General features: G+C 44.2%; 2 protein-coding genes across 4 annotated transcripts in view; one reads left to right on the top strand and one right to left on the bottom strand.

Annotated features, from left to right (window-relative positions):
- Positions 1 to 793: 793 nt before the first annotated feature.
- LOC119460925 (60S ribosomal protein L18a) lies at positions 794 to 8,392 on the bottom strand. Its single transcript, XM_037722063.1, has 5 exons — positions 8,319 to 8,392; positions 7,211 to 7,390; positions 6,341 to 6,470; positions 3,734 to 3,843; positions 794 to 933 (listed from the first exon to the last, which is right to left on the bottom strand). Exons 1-5 carry the CDS (start codon positions 8,334 to 8,336, stop codon positions 841 to 843), a joined length of 531 nt encoding a protein of 176 aa, XP_037577991.1. The 5' UTR covers positions 8,337 to 8,392; the 3' UTR covers positions 794 to 840.
- A 136-nt stretch (positions 8,393 to 8,528) lies between these two features.
- Positions 8,529 to 19,769, top strand: part of LOC119460923 (exportin-T) — a 43,660-nt gene continuing 32,419 nt past the window's right edge. For all 3 annotated transcript variants that reach the window (XR_007468422.1, XM_037722060.2, XM_037722057.2), the window contains exons 1-6: positions 8,529 to 8,809; positions 13,485 to 13,563; positions 15,494 to 15,576; positions 16,156 to 16,212; positions 16,293 to 16,362; positions 18,896 to 19,114. Coding sequence is in view for 2 of the 3 variants with exons in the window: in XM_037722060.2 (XP_037577988.1) it covers positions 13,504 to 13,563; positions 15,494 to 15,576; positions 16,156 to 16,212; positions 16,293 to 16,362; positions 18,896 to 19,114 (489 nt within the window). In the remaining variant the exon portion in view is untranslated. The remainder of the gene's footprint in view (positions 8,810 to 13,484; positions 13,564 to 15,493; positions 15,577 to 16,155; positions 16,213 to 16,292; positions 16,363 to 18,895; positions 19,115 to 19,769) is intronic.

Genomic DNA, 19,769 nt, shown 5'->3' with positions numbered 1-19,769 from the left:
CCGCATCAAATTTCTGGTCTCCACCTTATGCATGTGGTTTGATCCTACGCCTGTGCTGATAAGTTCCTGGACACTGCTCATAGTGCCTTCAGGGGGGATGGACGGCATTGAAGGCTACCCTTTTCCAGATCCGGCTTCTTTTACATCGCTGCCTTCTACCAGTGGCTCCTCACGTGTTCACTTGACTGATGCTGAGGCTCCCTTAATTTCAACACATTGGCGATAGGCCCTGCATAGGCTTTCAACATGTTAAGAAGGGAACTAGTGAGTGGCACCTTGGTGTCCGGCATTCAGCAGCCAACTGACTGCGCTTCTCATGGTCACTTATGGTGCAGCAGATTGGATTTGTGGGCAATGCAATGGCCCACGTTCTGCTACATTTTACGGTAAAACACAAGAGGCAGACGGTTTGGCACAAGATGGCACAGAACGTCCACCTCCAAGGCTGTGGGAACCACTTAGCAGTAAAAATTATAGGCTAATGGTAAAAATAACTGCTTTAAGCAGAAACTAAAGGAAGAGTTTGGACATTTGTGTACAGCTATGCTTATGAGAAACGTCCAGCTCTGCCTTGCAGGCTTCAATCCTACACAAATAGCTGCATCTACAGGGTTAAATGGAAGCATTAGCCAAAGCCTAACTTTTTTGCTCAAGTATGTTTGAAATGTGAACCATGAGCCTCCATAAAGAGTACAGTAAATGGCAGACAGTCACTACTGCCCTCACAGTAAAGCACTTAAACACCTATCTTTTGGTTACACAAACGCACAGCCAAGTAAACTTAAGACAGTGCTACGGTCCAACAGCAGTTTATTGGAAACCCTTTGAGGCTTGCAGCATCTAGAACTTTGCCTGTGGTCGCACAGTTGTGAACCTGGGGGCATGGAAGTTCCGGTTGATTCTTGACGGCAGGGGGAACTTGATTTTGCTGTCCTGCATGTACATAAACGAAGCAATCGGGGCGATGTTTTTTTACAGTTCTTCTAAGATCAAAACAGTATTATAAATGAAAAAAAAAAAAAGCACAATCTCACTCGGCTGTAAAGACGCAGCTTAGTACTTCGCACTCTAGCAGGGCATGGTGCTAGCCAGCACCTGTCAAGCAATTATTTGTATAATACAAAATGTAGGCAAGGTAATCAAACTAGGGCTTTGAGGGGAAGAGCAAACATAGTCGCAGCAAAGTAACCAATTTGCTTGGTCATTTTCTCAGGTGCTTGAAGTTTGTCATTTCTGTACTCCCAATAGTACAGTGGAACCCTGTTCATACATTTTTCATTGGACCGGGGGAAAAAACCATCACAGCCACGAAAACAAACTTATCTTACTGTCGAAATACCGATGAACTTTGAACAAATAACAAGTCAATCCATGCACGACTGTTGCTATTATAGTGGCACGGCAGTAGGCAAGCGTTCATCAAGCACCATCTCCGATCACCCATGGTTTTAGCTTGTGTGAGCCATCCATAGTGCAACAAAGAAGCACGGTCAACCTGTCAGCTACTATGATCGCTGCACTTGAAAGAAGAGGCCAGTTTTGTCTGCATTATATATGTTGCGAGGCTCATACCCCTCAATTATAGAGGTAAGTGTGGCCTTCCAATCATCCACCGTGTCCAAGTTGACAAGTGCCGCTTCTCTGCTGACTGCCCTATAAGGAATATCATGCCTCTTTTGGAAACGGTCAATCCAGCCATTTCACACTGCAAAGTCTTCAATGCCCAGCCTATCAGCTATTTTCATGGCTATCTCACATAAAATGCTGCTGTCGAAGTTCACACCAGCAGAGTGAGCTTGCTTGAACCATGTCAGAAGTGCGTAATCGAGGTTCCCGTACTAGGCACCACGAGCCTGCTTAGCTTTTCTGATGAAAAGCGTGACATTTCCTTTTATCTTAGCCCACTTCCTAGAGTGTGATAGTCCAAGGCCTTTGGCAATGTTGACTCTTCATCGCTAACTGCACGCCGACTGCATAGTACGTCAAGCTTTTCTTCAATGGAAAGCGCCTTCTACTTTCGGACCGCCATCACGAAGGCACGACAAAGATCAGGGTTCCAAGTTCGGCAGTGCCACTAGATGGCTATCTAGTGGCGGTGAATCCCACTAGCATGCGGCTCAGTGCAGCCAGTTCCATTGTCACGCCAGGCCAAGACTTGACAAAAGTCAAAATGGCAGTTGTTGCTCGGGCGGGTCTGGGGTGCCAGATTATGACGTCTCATATGGGAATGTTTTCACAATTGCAATGTAACAGCACGGTTTTTAAAAAAATGCATGGGATTCTATGCGAGCTATGTCAGGACTGAGCAAAAACAATGCAGCACCAGGGAACGTAGCAGCGGGATTCTACTGTAGACCTTAAGAAATCCTGCAACACACTCTATGCACTTCATTTATTACACAATCTCTACAATATAGCCGATTGCTATATCGCGATTCTGTATAGCAAAGTTATCAATTGCAATACATGTTCCAACATCTTACACTTCTGCATTTATAGCTGGTGAATTACTGATCTATGACACATGTAACGAAGTGGGAATAATTATGTTTCAAACATATTCAAACTCATGGTCACAGCTACCCAAGTGTTTTCACAGGTGAAAGGTAAGGCGTTCACATTGCTGAAACGCTCAATTGTCAGCTAATGGTTCAGTGCAATGTTCACAACATTGGTGGACATGCATGCGACAAAAGCTTGTTCACTTTTGCGCCCACTTCTGACCAACTAGGGCAGACCAAGGCCCCAGCTGGCAAACGGTACAGAGCGCAATGTACACACAAAGTGTCCCCAAATAAGATTTGGTTTATGCCTATCTTCCCATGAGGCCATAAACTGTGTCATTAACTTTAGATTTAAATGATGGCTGCTATTCTAATATCACGGCTCCAAAGACAACTCTTGCAGTGGTGCAATAGCCAAAATAGGATTTGGAGCAATTTTTGGAGCAGGAAAATCTTTCTTTTGGAGCAGGTTACGACCCCCCCCCCCCCCCAACTTTGCATTGGATTTCTGAGGGAGAAAAAAAACATGCAACGACTGTTTGACAATCTTTTGGCGTTTCGGCGGTGTACACCGAAAATTGGCACCGTTTCATTACCGCGGTGCCCATTTCCACGTGGAACCAAACCCTTGCTAGTTTTGTGCATTGCGTCGCCTACACAGCTCACGCCGTCAGTGCCAGGTCGCTTGCTGTACCGTACAAGCGAGTTTCCCGTAGAGTATTTGTACCCGCTCCGCTCGTGACCGCGTGCACAGATACAGCGAGGATCTTGTTGAGTCAACGCGGCAATGGCAAACTGCTTTCGTTACTGCAAGCAACGCGCGCTCCGCGTCTCTGAGATTTTACTGCATATACAACACGCTGCACTGCAACCAGTAGCGAAAATATTATTCGGCGCCCACCACCAAACATGCCGTCTCATCTGGGCACTCCAGTTTGGATCTCGTCCGTGCTACTGGTACTGTAATGTACTGTAACGCGGCCTTCATTTCCCGCTAAAACTAGCGTAACCGAGAAATTTCGCGGCCAGTCGGGCGTTTTGGCACAGCGTGGCACAATTTCAACATATATCGCAGGTTTTGGTGCGGCTCAGCACAAGAATACAAATTGTATCAAAATGGCGCAATTGGCGCAGCTGTTGCACCCCTGCTCTTGTCATTTCAAATCAATGAAAAAAAAAAAAAAAGTATAAACCCCAAAACAAATCCTTTTCTGCTGATGAAGACTTACGTGGAACTGCTTGACGTGGGGTCGCCGACACTTGTTAGCAGGGATCTCTTCGACACGAATGATCTGTATCGAGGATGCCCGTGCGCTGTGTCGTGCACCCATGTCACGATCTGCGATAACAGTCAAAGCATTTCTTTTGGCACCACTTACACCAGTAACAAGGATTTGTTACAAAGAAAAGACATTTCCAACAAATGTTAAATACAACCAACGGTCTTGACTGGCAGTGCCATAATTTTGAACAATTCATCTAATAGCAATAACAGGTAATTAGGGCATGCTTGATTATTCAGACAGCTCCACTGGCCACACGAACTTAATGTAGGTTTGTTCAATTCGGAAAAAGTGCATAGAACCTCTCACAAAAATACGCGGGCAGTGCACCAGTTGGGTGGACTGAACTGCATGCTCTCCCTGCAAGTTGCACTGCACTACAGTGGCACCTTGCCTTGCACCCTGTGCAATCAAGGATGGGGGTGCAGGGGGTGCCGCTGTACCTGTAACAATTCAGGGCCTAGGTACATCTCACCATAAATCGGCGCAGAAGGTGCAAAGAAACGTGGTTAAATTGAACAGACCTTGGATAAGGACTGAAATTTCTCAGACACCTTACAACGTGCCGTGCATCAATTCAAACTCTGACTACTAATGTGGCCATATTTAGCGTATTTTCCGGTGTACAAGTCGCGTTTTTTCTCTGAATTTTTCGTCAGTGTGTCTTGTACTATGTGTGTTTTTCCCCGTAAAACTGCTGTCAAAATCGGATTGGATGCTATGACCATGCGAAGCGCGCTAGGTTGACCTCCTCTGGCCGTTGCTACGGGTTGTGTGCACGCTTTGGAGGTACCGGGTTCTTTTCGCGATCAAGTTGCCGACTGCGACTGCCGTGCGAGAAGCACGGAGCAGCAACGCAAGCGGCAGCAGGCCGACCACGAGTCAACTGGCCCTGAAGTTGTCGCATCTGCAGATCGCGTTCAAAATACGGCGTGCACCGCTGTGCGAACTACGTAGTTGCTACCACAGTACAAGCCATAACCCCCCCTCCCTCCCACGCTGCCTTTCCGCTTTACTCCCTTGTGCACAATTCGGCTCACCGTCGCACTTTCACTCGCACATACAGCATACGGCGCGCGAGGATAATGCTATCGCCCGTGGACTATTGCGGCGACCACGGCGGCAGAAATGCACCTGGAGTGTCCATATCATTACCATCACAATTATAAAGGAATAGCACCCATACGCTTGTGCGTGACCCGCGTTCACAAAGTAGAACATCAAAATTTTAAAAATCGCTTACTCAGTGAACAGGTGCGTCTTATGCATGCTTTTTTTTGGAAAAGCTGCTGTTCTGAGAGGTGCTGAGCCGTATCTTCCGGACTTATAGACCGGAAGATACGGCAAACCCATGGTCGCAGTTACCAAAGTGTGCATCTCATTAAAAGCAGCTTGCTTGTAGTACAGATGAAAGGTAAGGTGTTCACACATCATTAAAACAGTCGTGTCAGCTAATGGTTCAGTGCAATGTTCACGACGATAGTGGACATGCATGCGACAAAAGCTTGTTCACTTTTGCGCCCACTTCTGGCCAACTAGGGCAGGAAGGCCCAAGCTGGTAAACGGTACAGAGCGCGATGCACATACAAAATGTTCTTAACTAAATGTGGTTTATGCCTACTTCCCACGAGGCTGCATACAGTAAAGCAGAAATAGCGATATTTTCGTTGTCTTCTCAAAACGAAGCCTACCTGATCAGTGATCCGAGAATACGGCACCCCTTTTCAGGCAAAGGCCATCAGAGTGCGACAACATCGAGTCGCATTCAGTCTTCGACCATGAAAGCTCATTCAGAAATGGGTTATTTTACATGCTAAGCTAACAGCAATGAGTCATGTTGCGCATCTACAGCATTTAGAGAATTTCATGCATTGCAGGACAAACTATTGGTTAGTCTAGCCTCCTTGGGCCACCATCCCCGTTTGTTCTTCTTGCACAGTTGTTTGATAAATGCAGAATACCGAACGCACAATGGTCTGCACAGAGGGTGTGCAGTTCATAAACAGAGATAACATGATGGGCATGACGTAATGACGATGAGCATTAGGTGAAAATAAGTTTGTTTTGTGAAGGCAAGTTCACTGGTTTCAATTTACTTTGTTAAACGCTTTAATGTCATTTCTATGTTTTCTACTTTCAAAATGGCAGGTTCACATTCCGATTCCGGGGAGTGTTAGCAGCGGGCAAGTGCACACCACCAAATGAATCCGCGGTGTTTTTTGGCATTTTATCTGCCTCTTGTTTAATTTGGCTCAGCCGATTATTCGGTGAGGATCGTCGATCCCATCAGGGTCGAATTAACGGAAGTTGACTGTATGCTAATGTTGATGAAAAAAAAATTTCTTGCTTCATTACACCTGATAATTCATTATATTGAGGTCTGACTATATTTTCTTGTGTAATTACTTGTAAATACAAAATTTCTTGCAACATTTCATGCTGTCACAATTGTTGACTACCCTTTTCAAGAAAATTGGTTTTTCGATGCTCAGTAGCTGTGAGAAAGGCCACACGCAAGAAAAGTGTGAAAACAAAATTTAAGGTATCACTCACAGCACTGGGTGACAGCAGCCGACACGGTCATGTCCCGGTACTCTCGGTACATGTTGTGTGTGCCACTACGGGAGTTGTAACGCAGCCACACGCCGAAATTCTTGACCTTCATTGGAGACTTGTCATAGATCTGGCACAAACACAAGCGAGAAATGCAAATTAATGCAAAGCGTATGTAACACCATCAATGCATTTTACAGCAATGGCACCTCAAAAACCAACAAGGCAATGTACACCTAAGGTGAACAGATTATCTTTAGCAGTACCGTGATGCAGATCAATGGCCTAGCAACATGCACAGAATTTCAAGTACAAATTCATATATCTGGCTATCCATGAAGGGCAAGAGCTCAATGCAAGGAAAGAGGCTCCTTTCATGTCCAGGCTTTACGAAGTTATTTTCATACCAAACGATACACAGGAGCTTTTGTTCATAATTTAACTTAACACTGGCTTTTCTAGCACAATGCTCAACTGAATTGTTTCATAGGTACCAGAAGAGAGGCTTCACGACGGCATTTGTCATTTAGTTTATGATGTATTGAGCATCAATAATGCATTACCTAAGAATTGTGAAATCTTTACACGTAATGTGTGAACAAAAAAAAAAAATGCACCAAAGCGCTACCACTTTCCCCCCATTGCTTCCGTTTCTTTTTACTAAATTATTACGCTGGTATACAAGATGTCGACAAAATGTTCAGTGCAAAATCCACTGCGATAATGGCAGAAAATGCATGCGACATTTGCCAAGTTGCTTTAGCGTCACCTCTGACCGATCAAGGCATTTGCAGGCCTCAACTGGGTTTTTAGTGGCGCAGTACAAGTGATGGGCTTGCTTTCAAAGGTCGACAGATGGAAGCGACTCACCCGGCGAATGGAGACGATCTCAGAGTTCGTCTTCTTCATCTTCTTTAGCTTGCGGGTGAAATACCAGTATCGGGACTTGGCAACCACCTTGTCGGGAGCGAAGATCATCATCTTGTACAGGGACGGGAACTTGTTCTTCGCGTTTGGCAAGTGCCGCCCGATGATTTCATATTGCTTAAGCTGTAAAGAAACATCATACAATAAATTATTAAAGTCAAGCACGGACAACCACTCGTGACAGGCTGACTGTACCTGTTTCTGATCCTTCCGATTGCAAGCACACAAAATAGAAAAAGGTGACGAGTTATAATTATGATATAATCCTAAGCTTCATAATGACAGTGATCATGATTTGCAGAGGCACTGTAAAAAGGCTTCTACCAGATAAGGTCATTTAGCAGCCGCATAGACAATATGAATATCGCGCGTGAAGCACGTCAGTGCATTTTTAGCAGTCAACGCTAGACATCGGAGTGCTGGGTTCGTCATTAATGGGCCATCACTCACTAGTCATACAGTTTGAACGGTAGTTCTTGCCTACAAAATGGTCGCACACATTCCGACGACGTCAATTGTCATTACAGGTTATGAACTTTGTTTTGAACTTCCGAGACAACGATCCTCGCATTCATTATTCGTACCTACGTCATTCTCGCAGCCGACGAATAGTTGGATGGTTCACCGACAGTAAGCTTGTGCAAACACAAAACCATGCCTGCGAAGCTAACTCGACCAAGTAGCTATCTCAACGCGGCGTTAACCCGGCAACTCGGCCAATTCAGCCGTCACTCTACATACAGAGCGGTGCCATTTCCCGCCAAGTTCTACAAATACAAAATTAAAGAGGTGGTCGCACAATCTTTACACCGTACATATTTTCGACTAAGATAGCGAGGCAAAGCAAGAATTAATCGAGCAGTGTGCTTAGGCTTAACCGAATAGGCCGCTACACGTGGACATGTGGTAATAAGTTTGAATTATAAAATAAGGTTTCGGAGCAACTCTTTTAGTATGCGGCAATTTTACAAACTCTATGCTACACGGATCAGCTAAGTTTGAGCTTTAAAATTGTATGTGATGCACAATTTTGTGAAAATTGATCACTCACCAAACCGCTGGCCTTCATTTTGCTGGCGGTGTGCACACAGAAAGGATCCACAGCAGTTCCGCAGCAGTTAAATATAATCTGGCATAAAATTATAAAAAATATATGTTTAATCAATAAACTTTTTTTGCAACAAAAATGAAGAAATATATATAAAATTATTTATTATGCAAGGTTTTACAACAATATTTGTAGTTGCTGCGGTATTGTGGAACCTGTCAACGAGTCAGAGTCATGGCGTTTTATTATTGAGGTGGCAGAGCATGGATTTTAATTCATCGTCTTTAATGTGCCCGTTTGATGGCGTTTAATTAATATAAGGTATTCTTTACGGCAGCTGCGTTGCTGCAGACTCCTCGAAGCCGGCTTGGGTGCTTTTGAAGTGCAGACACCGTGTCTCTATATGGTATCGGAAGTGATATCGCATGTGCCTCGTCGTCGGCGGCGGTGAAGATGCCGGAGTCTTTCGCTGACTTCGTGGTAAAAACATGACCGTAAGTAAGCATCGTCAGAGGAATAGCGCTGTACGGCAAGTGACAATAATTAACACGGATTTAATGAAAACAATCCGCAGGAATCGGTTACAGTACTTGGTTACGTGTGGCTTGCACGTGGGCTTAACCTCGAATTTGGATGTTGGTGGCATGGCCATGCCTTCGGGCAACGTTTCTTCGAAAGCAGCTTTCGTGTCCGCACCTCCGTTATTCATGTAGTTCAAGCACCGTTCAGGCGAAACGGGTGGCGTTATAGATGTAGTTTGTGGGTTTTACTAGAAGAATTGTTTAATATTTAGCTATCAGTATTCTTCTTTATTTCTTTTAACAGTTCTGTCGCCGTTGTAAATGTCCATTCATAGGAGTCAAACGGCCGCGTCTTATGCTTGAGACCAGATAGTCGGAGAATGGCATTGAGTCATTTCAGGGGTTTGCTATATGCATATATTTTATTATTATTATTCTCACGGCTGGCAGCGAAGCACGGCACACTATCGACGATAGCGCAGCTTCGGAGAAACGTGCTTGAGGCGCTTCGAATGAGCGGCCGATTTGCCTGCGTCGTAATAATTCTCCGGCACAGCTGTCGTTGCATCAGCGCTGCTCATGTGGGCTTCGTCCTAATGGAATGTGCTGGTTGTGTTTCAGACTTCCTACAAAGTGCTGACAATGATATTTCATCTGTGAAGTTCAACCCGTGGGGAGGGCATTTTTTTTTTTATGTGTTTTACTTCCGTAAATGAGAAAGGGGGGGGGGGGGGTGCAATTTATCGTTGTAGCGGTAACGCGAAACACTCGGCTTGAACTTTCTGTGGAAAAGGCACCAAATGACGTTTTAGTCGCGAGCTCGATATTCTGACCATCATATAAAACCGATTCGAGATATTTGAACAATTCGTGGGAGCCAAAGTTTAAAAATGCTGCGACATCCAGTGTTGTGGAACGGAAGACGACGTCTAGTGCGAATCGTTCGCGGAACCAGTTATTCGAAGTCGCGAAAATTAAGTCATGCCACACTACCCCCTGCAAACTTGAGAAAGGTAACCCAACGAAGCATTGTCAGTCTTTTTTTATTTATTTTTTGTGCGAATGGGAAAGCGACATACCGTAAGTCAGCTGCCTTGCAAAGCATGACACTTATGTAGATAAGCAAAGTATGCGGCAGTTCTCTCACCGGCCGAGACGAGCAGTGTGGCAAAGCACCGTACGCCCTACTGATGAAGTTTGAAATAGAATGTCCTAGCAAGATAGTGAACTTTAGTCGATTCTAGGGCATTAAATCTGTCTGCAGCAAAGAACCATGCGTCGAAAAGAAACTTCACAAAATTTTTGCCATGACAATGGCACATGCCACTATGGTAAACAACGTTTTGTTGTGCAGGAATGCTGATTGCATGCTGAGCAGCTATGCTGATTACTGTTAATGCTGCAGGCGCACCGACAAATTTTGCAAAAGGTCATATACTATTTGATATATGATCAACTTAAGGTTTTTACACATGCCTACATGGGGTTGGTTCTTCATGGTGTTCAGCAGTGTAGAGTGCCAGCTTTGAAGCCTCTTCAGAATATGCTTAGTGGACAACTTTGTGCCTTCTGTCATGTAAAATAGTTCAGTTCATTTAAAAGTGCAGTAATAATTTTGAATAAGCAAAATGCATACACGACATTGAAACTGACACTGGAATGAGCAGCCTAGATTCATTGATTGACTTTTATTACTGCTAGACTATTACTATCTTATTTAATAATGTTGTGAACACTGAGTGGACATATAGGCACCCTGCAATGCAGTTTGGCTGTACATGTCGCGCCACCTAGCAGCGGCAGTGAGCACCCACGAGTAGGCCCTCACTGCCATTTCACCTTGGTCCGTACTGCGCTCAGGCGCACCTGAAAGCTTCCTTTTCCAATTTTTCAATGGATTCACCGCGACCACTCGGCAGCTCCTCCGTGAGAAGTGTGAACAAAAAGAACATGTGCATATACTGCGGTTTTAGGTATTTTGACAACCGCGAAGGGGATGTCGGCATCAAATTGTGCCGCTTCCCTTCAAGACTGTGGGGAGAAACCCGGCGGCTGAAGGTGGATCGTCGCGGTTCGACTCGTCAAGAGTCGCTCTTGCGAATTTCTGATGAACTAAGATGCAAACGCAAACTAAAAAAAATGAAGAAAAAAAAAACACAAGGCAGCATCCGTGAAAACGCACAGTAAAGCGACAACTGCATAAACACGCGTGATCTGATTCCTGCTGTTGTAAATTGGTTTGGCTAGTTGTTTCGCTAGTCTCGCTCCGAAACAAATGTGCAGTGGTTGTTATGTGTCAAATCTAGCTTCGTAAGCGCTCCGCGTTGGACCTTTGTACGTACTGTAGTTCTTGTTGTGCATTAATAAGCCAACGTGCAGCTCCTTGCTGCGCCTGGATCAAGACGCGACTGCTGAAACCGGGCTCACTCATGCCGATGCTCTCTCGCGTTTAGAACAGAACTAAGGCTGGAGTGCACCGCAGCACACATCGAGTATTCGCAAATTAGCACTTCTCTCGCGCACGCTAGCACACATTTGTTCAGTCTTGGTGTTGCTTAGTGTCAGCTGATTGCTCTCTGTTATTTTTCAGCAGTGATTACCTCTCACACTGGAGCGCGAATGACAACACCAGAATATGTTCGAGGTACTTTGTCAAAGGAGAAAAAAGCTCCATAATCATTCAAGTGACCTTCCAACTCGCCAAAACCTCGACAAATGTGATGAACAAGGCACACCCGAAGTATACTGAAGCTACAAATGATAGTTGAAAAACGTCTACGGCCGTATTTGCCCACTTAAGCGGAATAAATTATTTATTTGTTAACTTACTTGGAGTTCGACGTCGTAAACGTGCTTTATTTGTTGTTACAAGAACTTTGCTGCGATGTCCGTCCTGTTTACTTTTTTGCCACGATATATATGGTTGTTGTCGTAAAGTTGACGTCCTTTCTCGAGTGTCGGTGGACGAAAATGGGCCTCAATGTTTTCAATTGCCTTAAAAACCACAGTTTTGAACGCCCGACTTGTTTCAAACGAGCGCCACAGAAGCATGCCTTCGTAGAAGTGGCCGCCTCGGTGTTCCGCGGAACTGACACGGCGGCGCTGATGGCTGAACCGATCGCTGCGCCGCCTGACCATTGAAGGGAGCCTATAGTGCTAGGCTTGTTTGGATCAAAAAAAAGAATTCTTTTTTTTTTTTTACAATGGCAATTTGGACAGGATAAACAACATTGAACAAAATCAAACATACAATCATCTAATATCAAAAGTTCATCAACAATGAAGCATACAGTTTTGATCAAATATAAAATGAATCAAATTTAATCATACAAGAGAGCTGCTTGTGAGGTCAGTGATGATGTTGGGACAGGAGCACTAGTAGCAACATGTCGATTGAACTCAATATTCTAAATGTTCTTGTTCCACAAAACTTTCTTGGCATGCACACACATAGATGTATGTATGTAGTAGTGTAGGAATCATGCTGGGCCCTGGTGGTACAGCTTCATAGAAGAAAGTATGATGTACATTGCTATACCACTATGTATTTGTAAAAACAGCTGAAATTGTATATTTAACTCTCTAGGTATATATATATATATATATATATATATATAAAGCACTTTCTTTAAGAAGGTCACATTGGTGCGAAGACCTTTACACTCGTAGAGAAGTTGAACGCAGTGGCTCATGTCCACGCATTTAAAGACAGCTTCATGGGGTGTAATAGCGCTAGCCCTGTTGCAACCCATACTTTGTGAGGAGCAAGCTATCAGTGGCCATCAGAAGTCATCCTTTCGACGACACGGGTCGCAAGTGTGTGTGACAATATTTAAAATTAAATTTTGCAAGAACAGCACAACTCTGTCATGCCGTTTGTTGAACAAATGAAAAGGCAAGTTACAGTAATTTCTTTCAGGTATGTACAACTAGAAAAAAAGAATTACCAGAGCTACTCTTTAATGAGTTCAACATTTAGTCTGACACTACGCACACTGGAGCTTACACATGAGGCAAAGAACCCTAAAGGTCCAAAGTATTCCAAAAGATCAAAAGCCATTCATCATCTCTCTCCTCTCTGGTAATTGAAGACGTGAAGTTATACTTTGGGCTCATCCCCATTTACGTAAGTATTTATGGCTAACCAACCTTAGGCTTAATTCCTTGCGCTGATTTTAATACAGGAAATTGCACATAAGGTCCATAATTATCTGTAAGGTGCAACACATAATCCACAAATCAAGGCACATTTCTCTTGCCATTGTCTTGTCTAACTAAAATCTTGGGTTGTTTTGGGCAGCTGTGACCTTTGTCGGCTTTGTCGTTGCCAAGTAAGGCTTTGCAGTCATTTCATAGGCAACCATTCACACCATAAGTCATCAAGTGTTTATTTTTGTACCAGCATTTTGATGTTCCTTGTTATGCAGTCACTTGAGCAAGTGTGCTCTAGGTGTCTAGAGGCGACAACATATTAATCTGATTAATATTAACCTGAGAGGTACCAACAGCAAGCACTTGTGTTGTGAAAATTTATCTTTTATTTTAATCATAGTGTATGTTTAAAAGACTTACAAAATTTGGTTCAGGGTGAGATGCATTTACTTGAAAAAATGAAAGAATGTATCCAACATTGGGGGGCTCATTGCAGAACCTGACATTCCGACACGATGGACGTTCAGGTGATTCAAGGATTCCTTGCACATGGGGACCAGGCTGCACATGCCAGGGTAAGAATTGCAGCTTTCCAAATGTTTTCCACAGCAAGTTTTCTAGTTGCGTATGTAGTTGTACAGCGGTCGATGGACAGTGAATTACCAGTTAGAGACTCTCAAATTAGATGTTAAGGTAAGCTAGAAGTAAAGGAGGCATCCTGAATGCCTAACACGTGAATCTCACTGTCGCTTTGGCATTACAGAGTTTGTCAGTAAATGTATTACCATTTGTGTAATATTGGGTTGCTGTCCTGGCGCAACTTTTTTCTACAACCGCTCCATCTGTACTGTAAGATGGGAAATGAAATAGGGAGGTTGACAGCAGTAGCAACATCTTGTGAGCTTAACCAGGGAGCACACAAATCTAATGCTGCAGTGACCAACCATATTCTGTTTAACTGCTTGTGTAAAGCATTAGTAGCAAGATAATTGTTAACATGCACTCTTTTTGCAGTATTCCTTAGACAAGAACACTCCTGCAACACAAATTGCACAAAAGCACAAATTGGTTCAAATTGTAGTTGGGCAAAGTATTGCAAGATGTCACTACCAGCATTGCCACTGCCATCCACAGCTTTGGTGACCCTGTAGTAACCACACCTAGTAGTGTGCCATTTGAAATCGGTCATGGTGGGTGGTGAGAAAATGGATAGAAATTGAGCAAACTGCTGTTTCAGATGCCCTTTTAAAATGTTTTAAAGCCTCTCCAACCTCTCCACTAGCCGCCCGACCGTTGATCTCCAGCGAGAGCTTTCCAAGCAGAGGGCGTTCAGTCGCAGTGCCTAGCGTGTCTGGTATTCCGGTGGCCACATGCATGCTGGGCGTTTTGAGGGATGGGCGGAGGCATAAACTAAAGCCCCTCCGTACTACTTCCACTGTGATGAAGGAGCTTTAGCGTAGATGTACATAAGCGGCCTGATTGGCTTGCACCGTCCAGCTACCTGGTGGCGCACAGCTTAACCAACCAAGCATAGGGCTAATATTGCTGTAAACAAGTGTAAAACATTTTAAACATTTAAAAAGACAATGTGTTCACGATTGTGCTCCTGCCGAAAATTTACACCAGCAGCAAAGTGGAATACACTTGGTTACTGCTATATTAGCTCCGTGTCTGGTTGAACTCTGTGCCAACAGGCAGTTGCACTGTGCAGGCCAGTTCACTTGCGCGTTCGTTTACCCGAATATCGGTCACACTAAACTCTATTGTGGAGGTAATCCTTCAGCTTAAAGTGATGGCTGCAAACGTGTAGATGCTCGTGCCGATCTGATAACGGCAGCCCGTTGCACTGCAGCTTCGCTCGCATGTTGCCTTGCAGAGGGACACGGTGTCGCTGGTTGACACATCGCCGATCGCTAGATTTTCAGCCCACAACATAACAAAGATGATCCATGGTGCTTGCGAAAAGAAAGCCCGAGACCAACACCTGACCACGCAGCTCGCGTCAACATGGAGAACGTAACACAAGCAGACGACACTTGCTCTGTGCCGGAAGGGCTCGAGTGTAGTGATAAATTGTCGGGTATTCGCTTTCTGGTATTTTTTATGGAAACAATTTAACCAACATGCCAACTATTGCGAACAACATTTGTTCACCATGAAGTTGGAAAGATTATGAATGACGCGGGACCTGAGTAGCCAGTCGTATAGCTCGCCCGACTGACGTCATATGGGTGACACGCGTCAATTGGGGTGGGACGCCTGAAAACTCAGAGGAGCGGTGCCGCTGCGATCGGTAGCGATACACATCTTTAAAACCTTATAATAAATTACTCTTTACGAGGAGCGCTTAAATGCGTCACTTAATGATCAGAAGGACCTACCCTAACGACTCAGTATGTTTGTACAAAATCATCAAAATCGTTTCAGGCTCCCTTTAATATCAGTCCCCTTGACAATTGTAACTCCATGTTGACCATACTTTTTTTTTTTATCTCGGTAATGCAGGCATTACAGTACTTCGAGCAGCTGAAAAGCGCTCCAAATGGCTGGCAGCTTTCCATGCAGATGCTCTTGCAGCCTTCCGTTCAGTAAGTGCAGTTTCTATTGTTGCCACCAACACAGATATGCAGCCATTCTTAGGTGTGCCATATTGTAAAGTGATCCATGTTTGAAGCACCAAGTGTTCAGCACATAGAAGTGTTCTAGAGAATGGTTGCGTTCTTGCTGTAAAACTTGGCTAGGTATAATTTAACTTTCATTTTTCATGGTGAATGTTCCATCTTTCCCCAAAGGAATGTTCTCTAGGCTCTCACGGCACTAGAAATTTCCTGCAGCGGGCCCATAACTTCTGAATTTTCTCTAATGTCCGCTGCATGGCAGAAGCTTCTGTCGGCAATCTCACTATAATGATAACAATAATGATTTATTTGTGTCATTGTAGAGTATGCATGATGTTGGAGCCCAGCAGAAAACGCTTTCAGTTCGACAGCTTGACAGGGCGTATTGGTAGCTTCATCATGGTCGGGGGTACAAAATATACACAGCGTCGTACAAATTACCCCTGCTTCTTCCATCCCGTGCCTACAAAGTTCCTAATTGCGTCACATGTGATTCGCTGCTGTAATTGACTGTTTCCCTTTTTTGTTAAATCATTTTCTGCCCTTTAGGGATGACTCAGTGAAGTTTTTCTGCTTGAGTGTCCTGGAACACTACATAAAGACAGGGTAAGGCTAATTTTAGCATTTCTCACCTGATAACCAAAAGTACGAAAGCAACGTTCGAGCCTGAGTGTGCCTTACTGCAGGTATGAGGCAGCTAAGGAGGGTGACCAACAATCCATGCGGACCTTTATTAGCCAGTGGATACAGATGCAGGTAAGCACATCTAGCATTGTCCTTCAGCATTTACACAGAGCTGTAATACAAACCACGCACACCTGTGAACGACAGCATCGTGACAGTGTGAGGTGCAACTTCGGTTTCTGGGTGTACGCAGGCATTTTGCCATTACTAGTATATTTATTTAATGACACAGTACTACGTGCTCATTCATTTCCCTATCTATGTGCTTGCCTGACATGATTCTTCTTCATGCATACTGCTGCTGCTGTTTTGATATAGCTTTTTCTTTTATCACGGAACACTTTCTTCATTGTTTATTGCTCATGCTTGTGTCACAATGACATTGACCTTATTGTTCTTTTAGTTCATGAAAATTAGTTTTGTACATTTAATTCATATTAGAGAGTTTTAGAATAGGGGCCCCAAAGAAATAGCATCGAAGCCACTGCGCATGTGCAAAACTCAAACTGCCTTTGGGTTTTGCGTCGGGCACGCTATTTCATTGATTTAGCGGGAGCCCCAAAAGCTTTGCGTCAACAAACCCGGCGGCACCCATCGAAGCGACGGCTCTAACCGAGCACCAAACTGCTCAATTCGTGGTAACGCGTGAAGTTCGTGTGCTAGGAGAAGTGACTGCGGTTATCGCTTTCTCTCAACTAAAGTGTGTAATGAAGATTGATTCATTAGACACCGCTGATTTCGAACTCGATTGTCGATTTCATGGCTCGTAGGCCTAACATGGATTAGCTTGGCTGGAGAAATCTCGTAAAGTTGGTTACTCAAAATTAAGCGCAGCAAATCGCTTGCTGCTAATAGAATAACCTCTAAGTTGTAATTAAATGCAAAAACACGAAAGTCAAAATGATTCTTCTTATCATAAAATGGTATATGTTATTTTAGTATTTATAATAGTTTTTGTTTGACACTGTAGTGGCGCTACAAACGCAAGACGCTACCCGCAAACGCAAAGCCCTATTCTAAAGCTCTTCACTCCTGCATGCCCCAACGCTAACACCCGGAAAGCTCTTTGGGGCCTATTCTTACTGATACCTTCATTTATGTTTGGCTGTTCATCTGAATCGAGACATGAGTAAGTAGGGGGTGTCTGGCATTATTGTCGCCACTATGTTTAGCAAATGTGCATTATGTTATATTATAGATACTCTTTTACATTGAATAATAAGTTCTGCTCATAAAATGTAAAACAAAAACTGGAGGTAATAGCCCTGCTCGGAAAGGAAGGTTGCGCTTTTTTTTTTTTTTTTTCCTGTGACGAGGTGCGGCCCTTACCTGGGACTGGGCAAATTATTCAAATCTTTCCAACTATGAGTTCTGGGAACTTGCAAGCTTTCATCGGAATGCCTTCCTCAATTTGTTTGTTCCGCCGAGCTCCTCTCTCTGCTTCAGCCACCGACGCCGATGTTGAAGCTGCGGCCGGCTGCTCGTTCGCCGTGCTTCTCGGCTTGCACAACAATCATGAGCTTAAGTACAGCGTTGTACACCATCAAACGCTTCCTCTCCATTGCGGACTCCCAGCAGTTGACGGATGAGTCGAAGGAGCGTACTAGAAAATGGAGCCGGTCATGGCCGCATCCCGGACAACAGAGGTCAAAGCGCAACTCTTGCTACCTAGTAGCGCTGAATGGTTTTCTGTTTCTTTTTTTTTTTTTTTTCTGCCAAGTTGGGAGGGCAGTCCTTACTTTTTATTATACGGTTGTGTAAGCCAGACAGCACTGGCACCTGGGGGCTTCTTCACCAGGCCTCATTGCAAATTTTGGTTATACACTGGATGTTGTAGGATGCCATCTAGGGACTGTTGTGCCACAAGACTACTTTGTTAGATAGCAGAAATGGAAATGTCACATTGCGATACTACAAAGGAGGCTAGCTTCACTGCCTACATAGACACTCTCTCCTTCTGCATCAACTAGCAGTTCGAAAGCAACACTTTTTCCCCCTACTGGAGCTGAGGGACTGCATACATTTAGGTCATAATTTTTTCTCCTTCTTTTTACTGTGCTGTGCACTCTCAGTGGCTGTATGGTGCATTTTGCATTGGACGAATGCCGAGATCACGTGCCATAATCGGTGACAGTGCACGCTTACATAGCAGCACTTGTGCTTGTGACCTTGACTCTGTGGCTGTAAGCGGGGTTCCCTCAAGAGGAAGGGTGTGCATGGGCTTCTGTTTGAAATATGAGCCGTTTTTGTGCCATACAGCCATTTCCTACTATATGCTGACACGATTGCAGCTGCATGATATTTGCGCCACGCTTGACAGTTTGCAGTGCTCAAACCTGGTGAGGGGTCCTTTTAAAGATTGTTATAGGCCATGTGGCAGGACAACGACTCCCTGTAGGCAGAACTCCTTTGGAAAGTATCAGTCCCTCTCTGTCAGGGTAGTGAACAGTTGTGCAAGTGACTAATGGTGGTGTTACCGAGGTCATCAAGTAGTGCTTCCTTATGCAATTACTGGCTTTGATTCTGCAGCTGTGGCGAATGGCAACTGTTGAAAATTTTGAGATGCCTGTTCATGATGCTCCATGTCCTCTTGTGCCTTGCACAGGTATACGCCCCGCTTCCAGAGAAGGTGTTCATCCGCAACAAAGTGGCACAGCTAGTGTGCTGGGTGTTCCTCTGGGACTACCCAGCACGCTGGCCCAGCTTTTTTACCGACATGCTCCAAACATTGTCATTGGGACCGCCTGCTGTGGATGCTTATCTGCGTGTTGTCCTCGCCATCAATAGTGAAATCGCCGACTGTGAGATACCGCGCACTGCCAAGGTTCGTGCAGCCACCTCTTGTCACATCTATCTTCATTTTATTCCTTCCTCACCGCTGTGGGAATTTTGCAACCTCAGTCTCAGTTTTTTGGTTCATTGATTTAGCAACATGTCTTGCATTCATCACTAATCAAATTTGGACCCTTAGCTGGAGGCTAGGTTTGGGTTCATGCCGGATATACAAAAAAAAAAAAAGCAATTCATGCTAAACACTTTTTTTACATTATTAATACAAGTGCAAATTCTGGGAACCAGAAAAAATATATAAGGCACAATCAGCTACAAAAGTGCAGAGGCCAGCACTTGTACCACAGGAGCACTTAGTGTGCTGTTTGACATTCGTGACTTGTGTGTTATGCAAATTTAGATTATTATTTGGTGATGTGTATGTACTGACCTTTATTTTTAATTTGTTATGAATGGGCACAAGTTTAAAAGCACATGACACATCATCTCATGCTATTGGCAGTTCCTTCATATAAGGTCGTCAGCTAGAGCCACTTAGCCACTTAAGTAGTCCTGCCACACATAAAATATACGTGTTTGTGTTGTGCAGTATTGCCCTTATTTTTCTGCATTCTTCCCTCTTTTTGGGTAATTAGAAAATATTCTTAGAATATTCTTGCGGTCTGGCAGCCTTCTAATTAACAAGGTTT

The sequence above is a fragment of the Dermacentor silvarum genome, chromosome 8 (genome assembly GCF_013339745.2).
Source record: "Dermacentor silvarum isolate Dsil-2018 chromosome 8, BIME_Dsil_1.4, whole genome shotgun sequence".
Taxonomy (NCBI): domain Eukaryota; kingdom Metazoa; phylum Arthropoda; class Arachnida; order Ixodida; family Ixodidae; genus Dermacentor; species Dermacentor silvarum.
The sequence above is the reverse complement of the archived record's forward strand: the minus strand, read 5'-3'. Positions and strand labels throughout refer to the sequence as shown.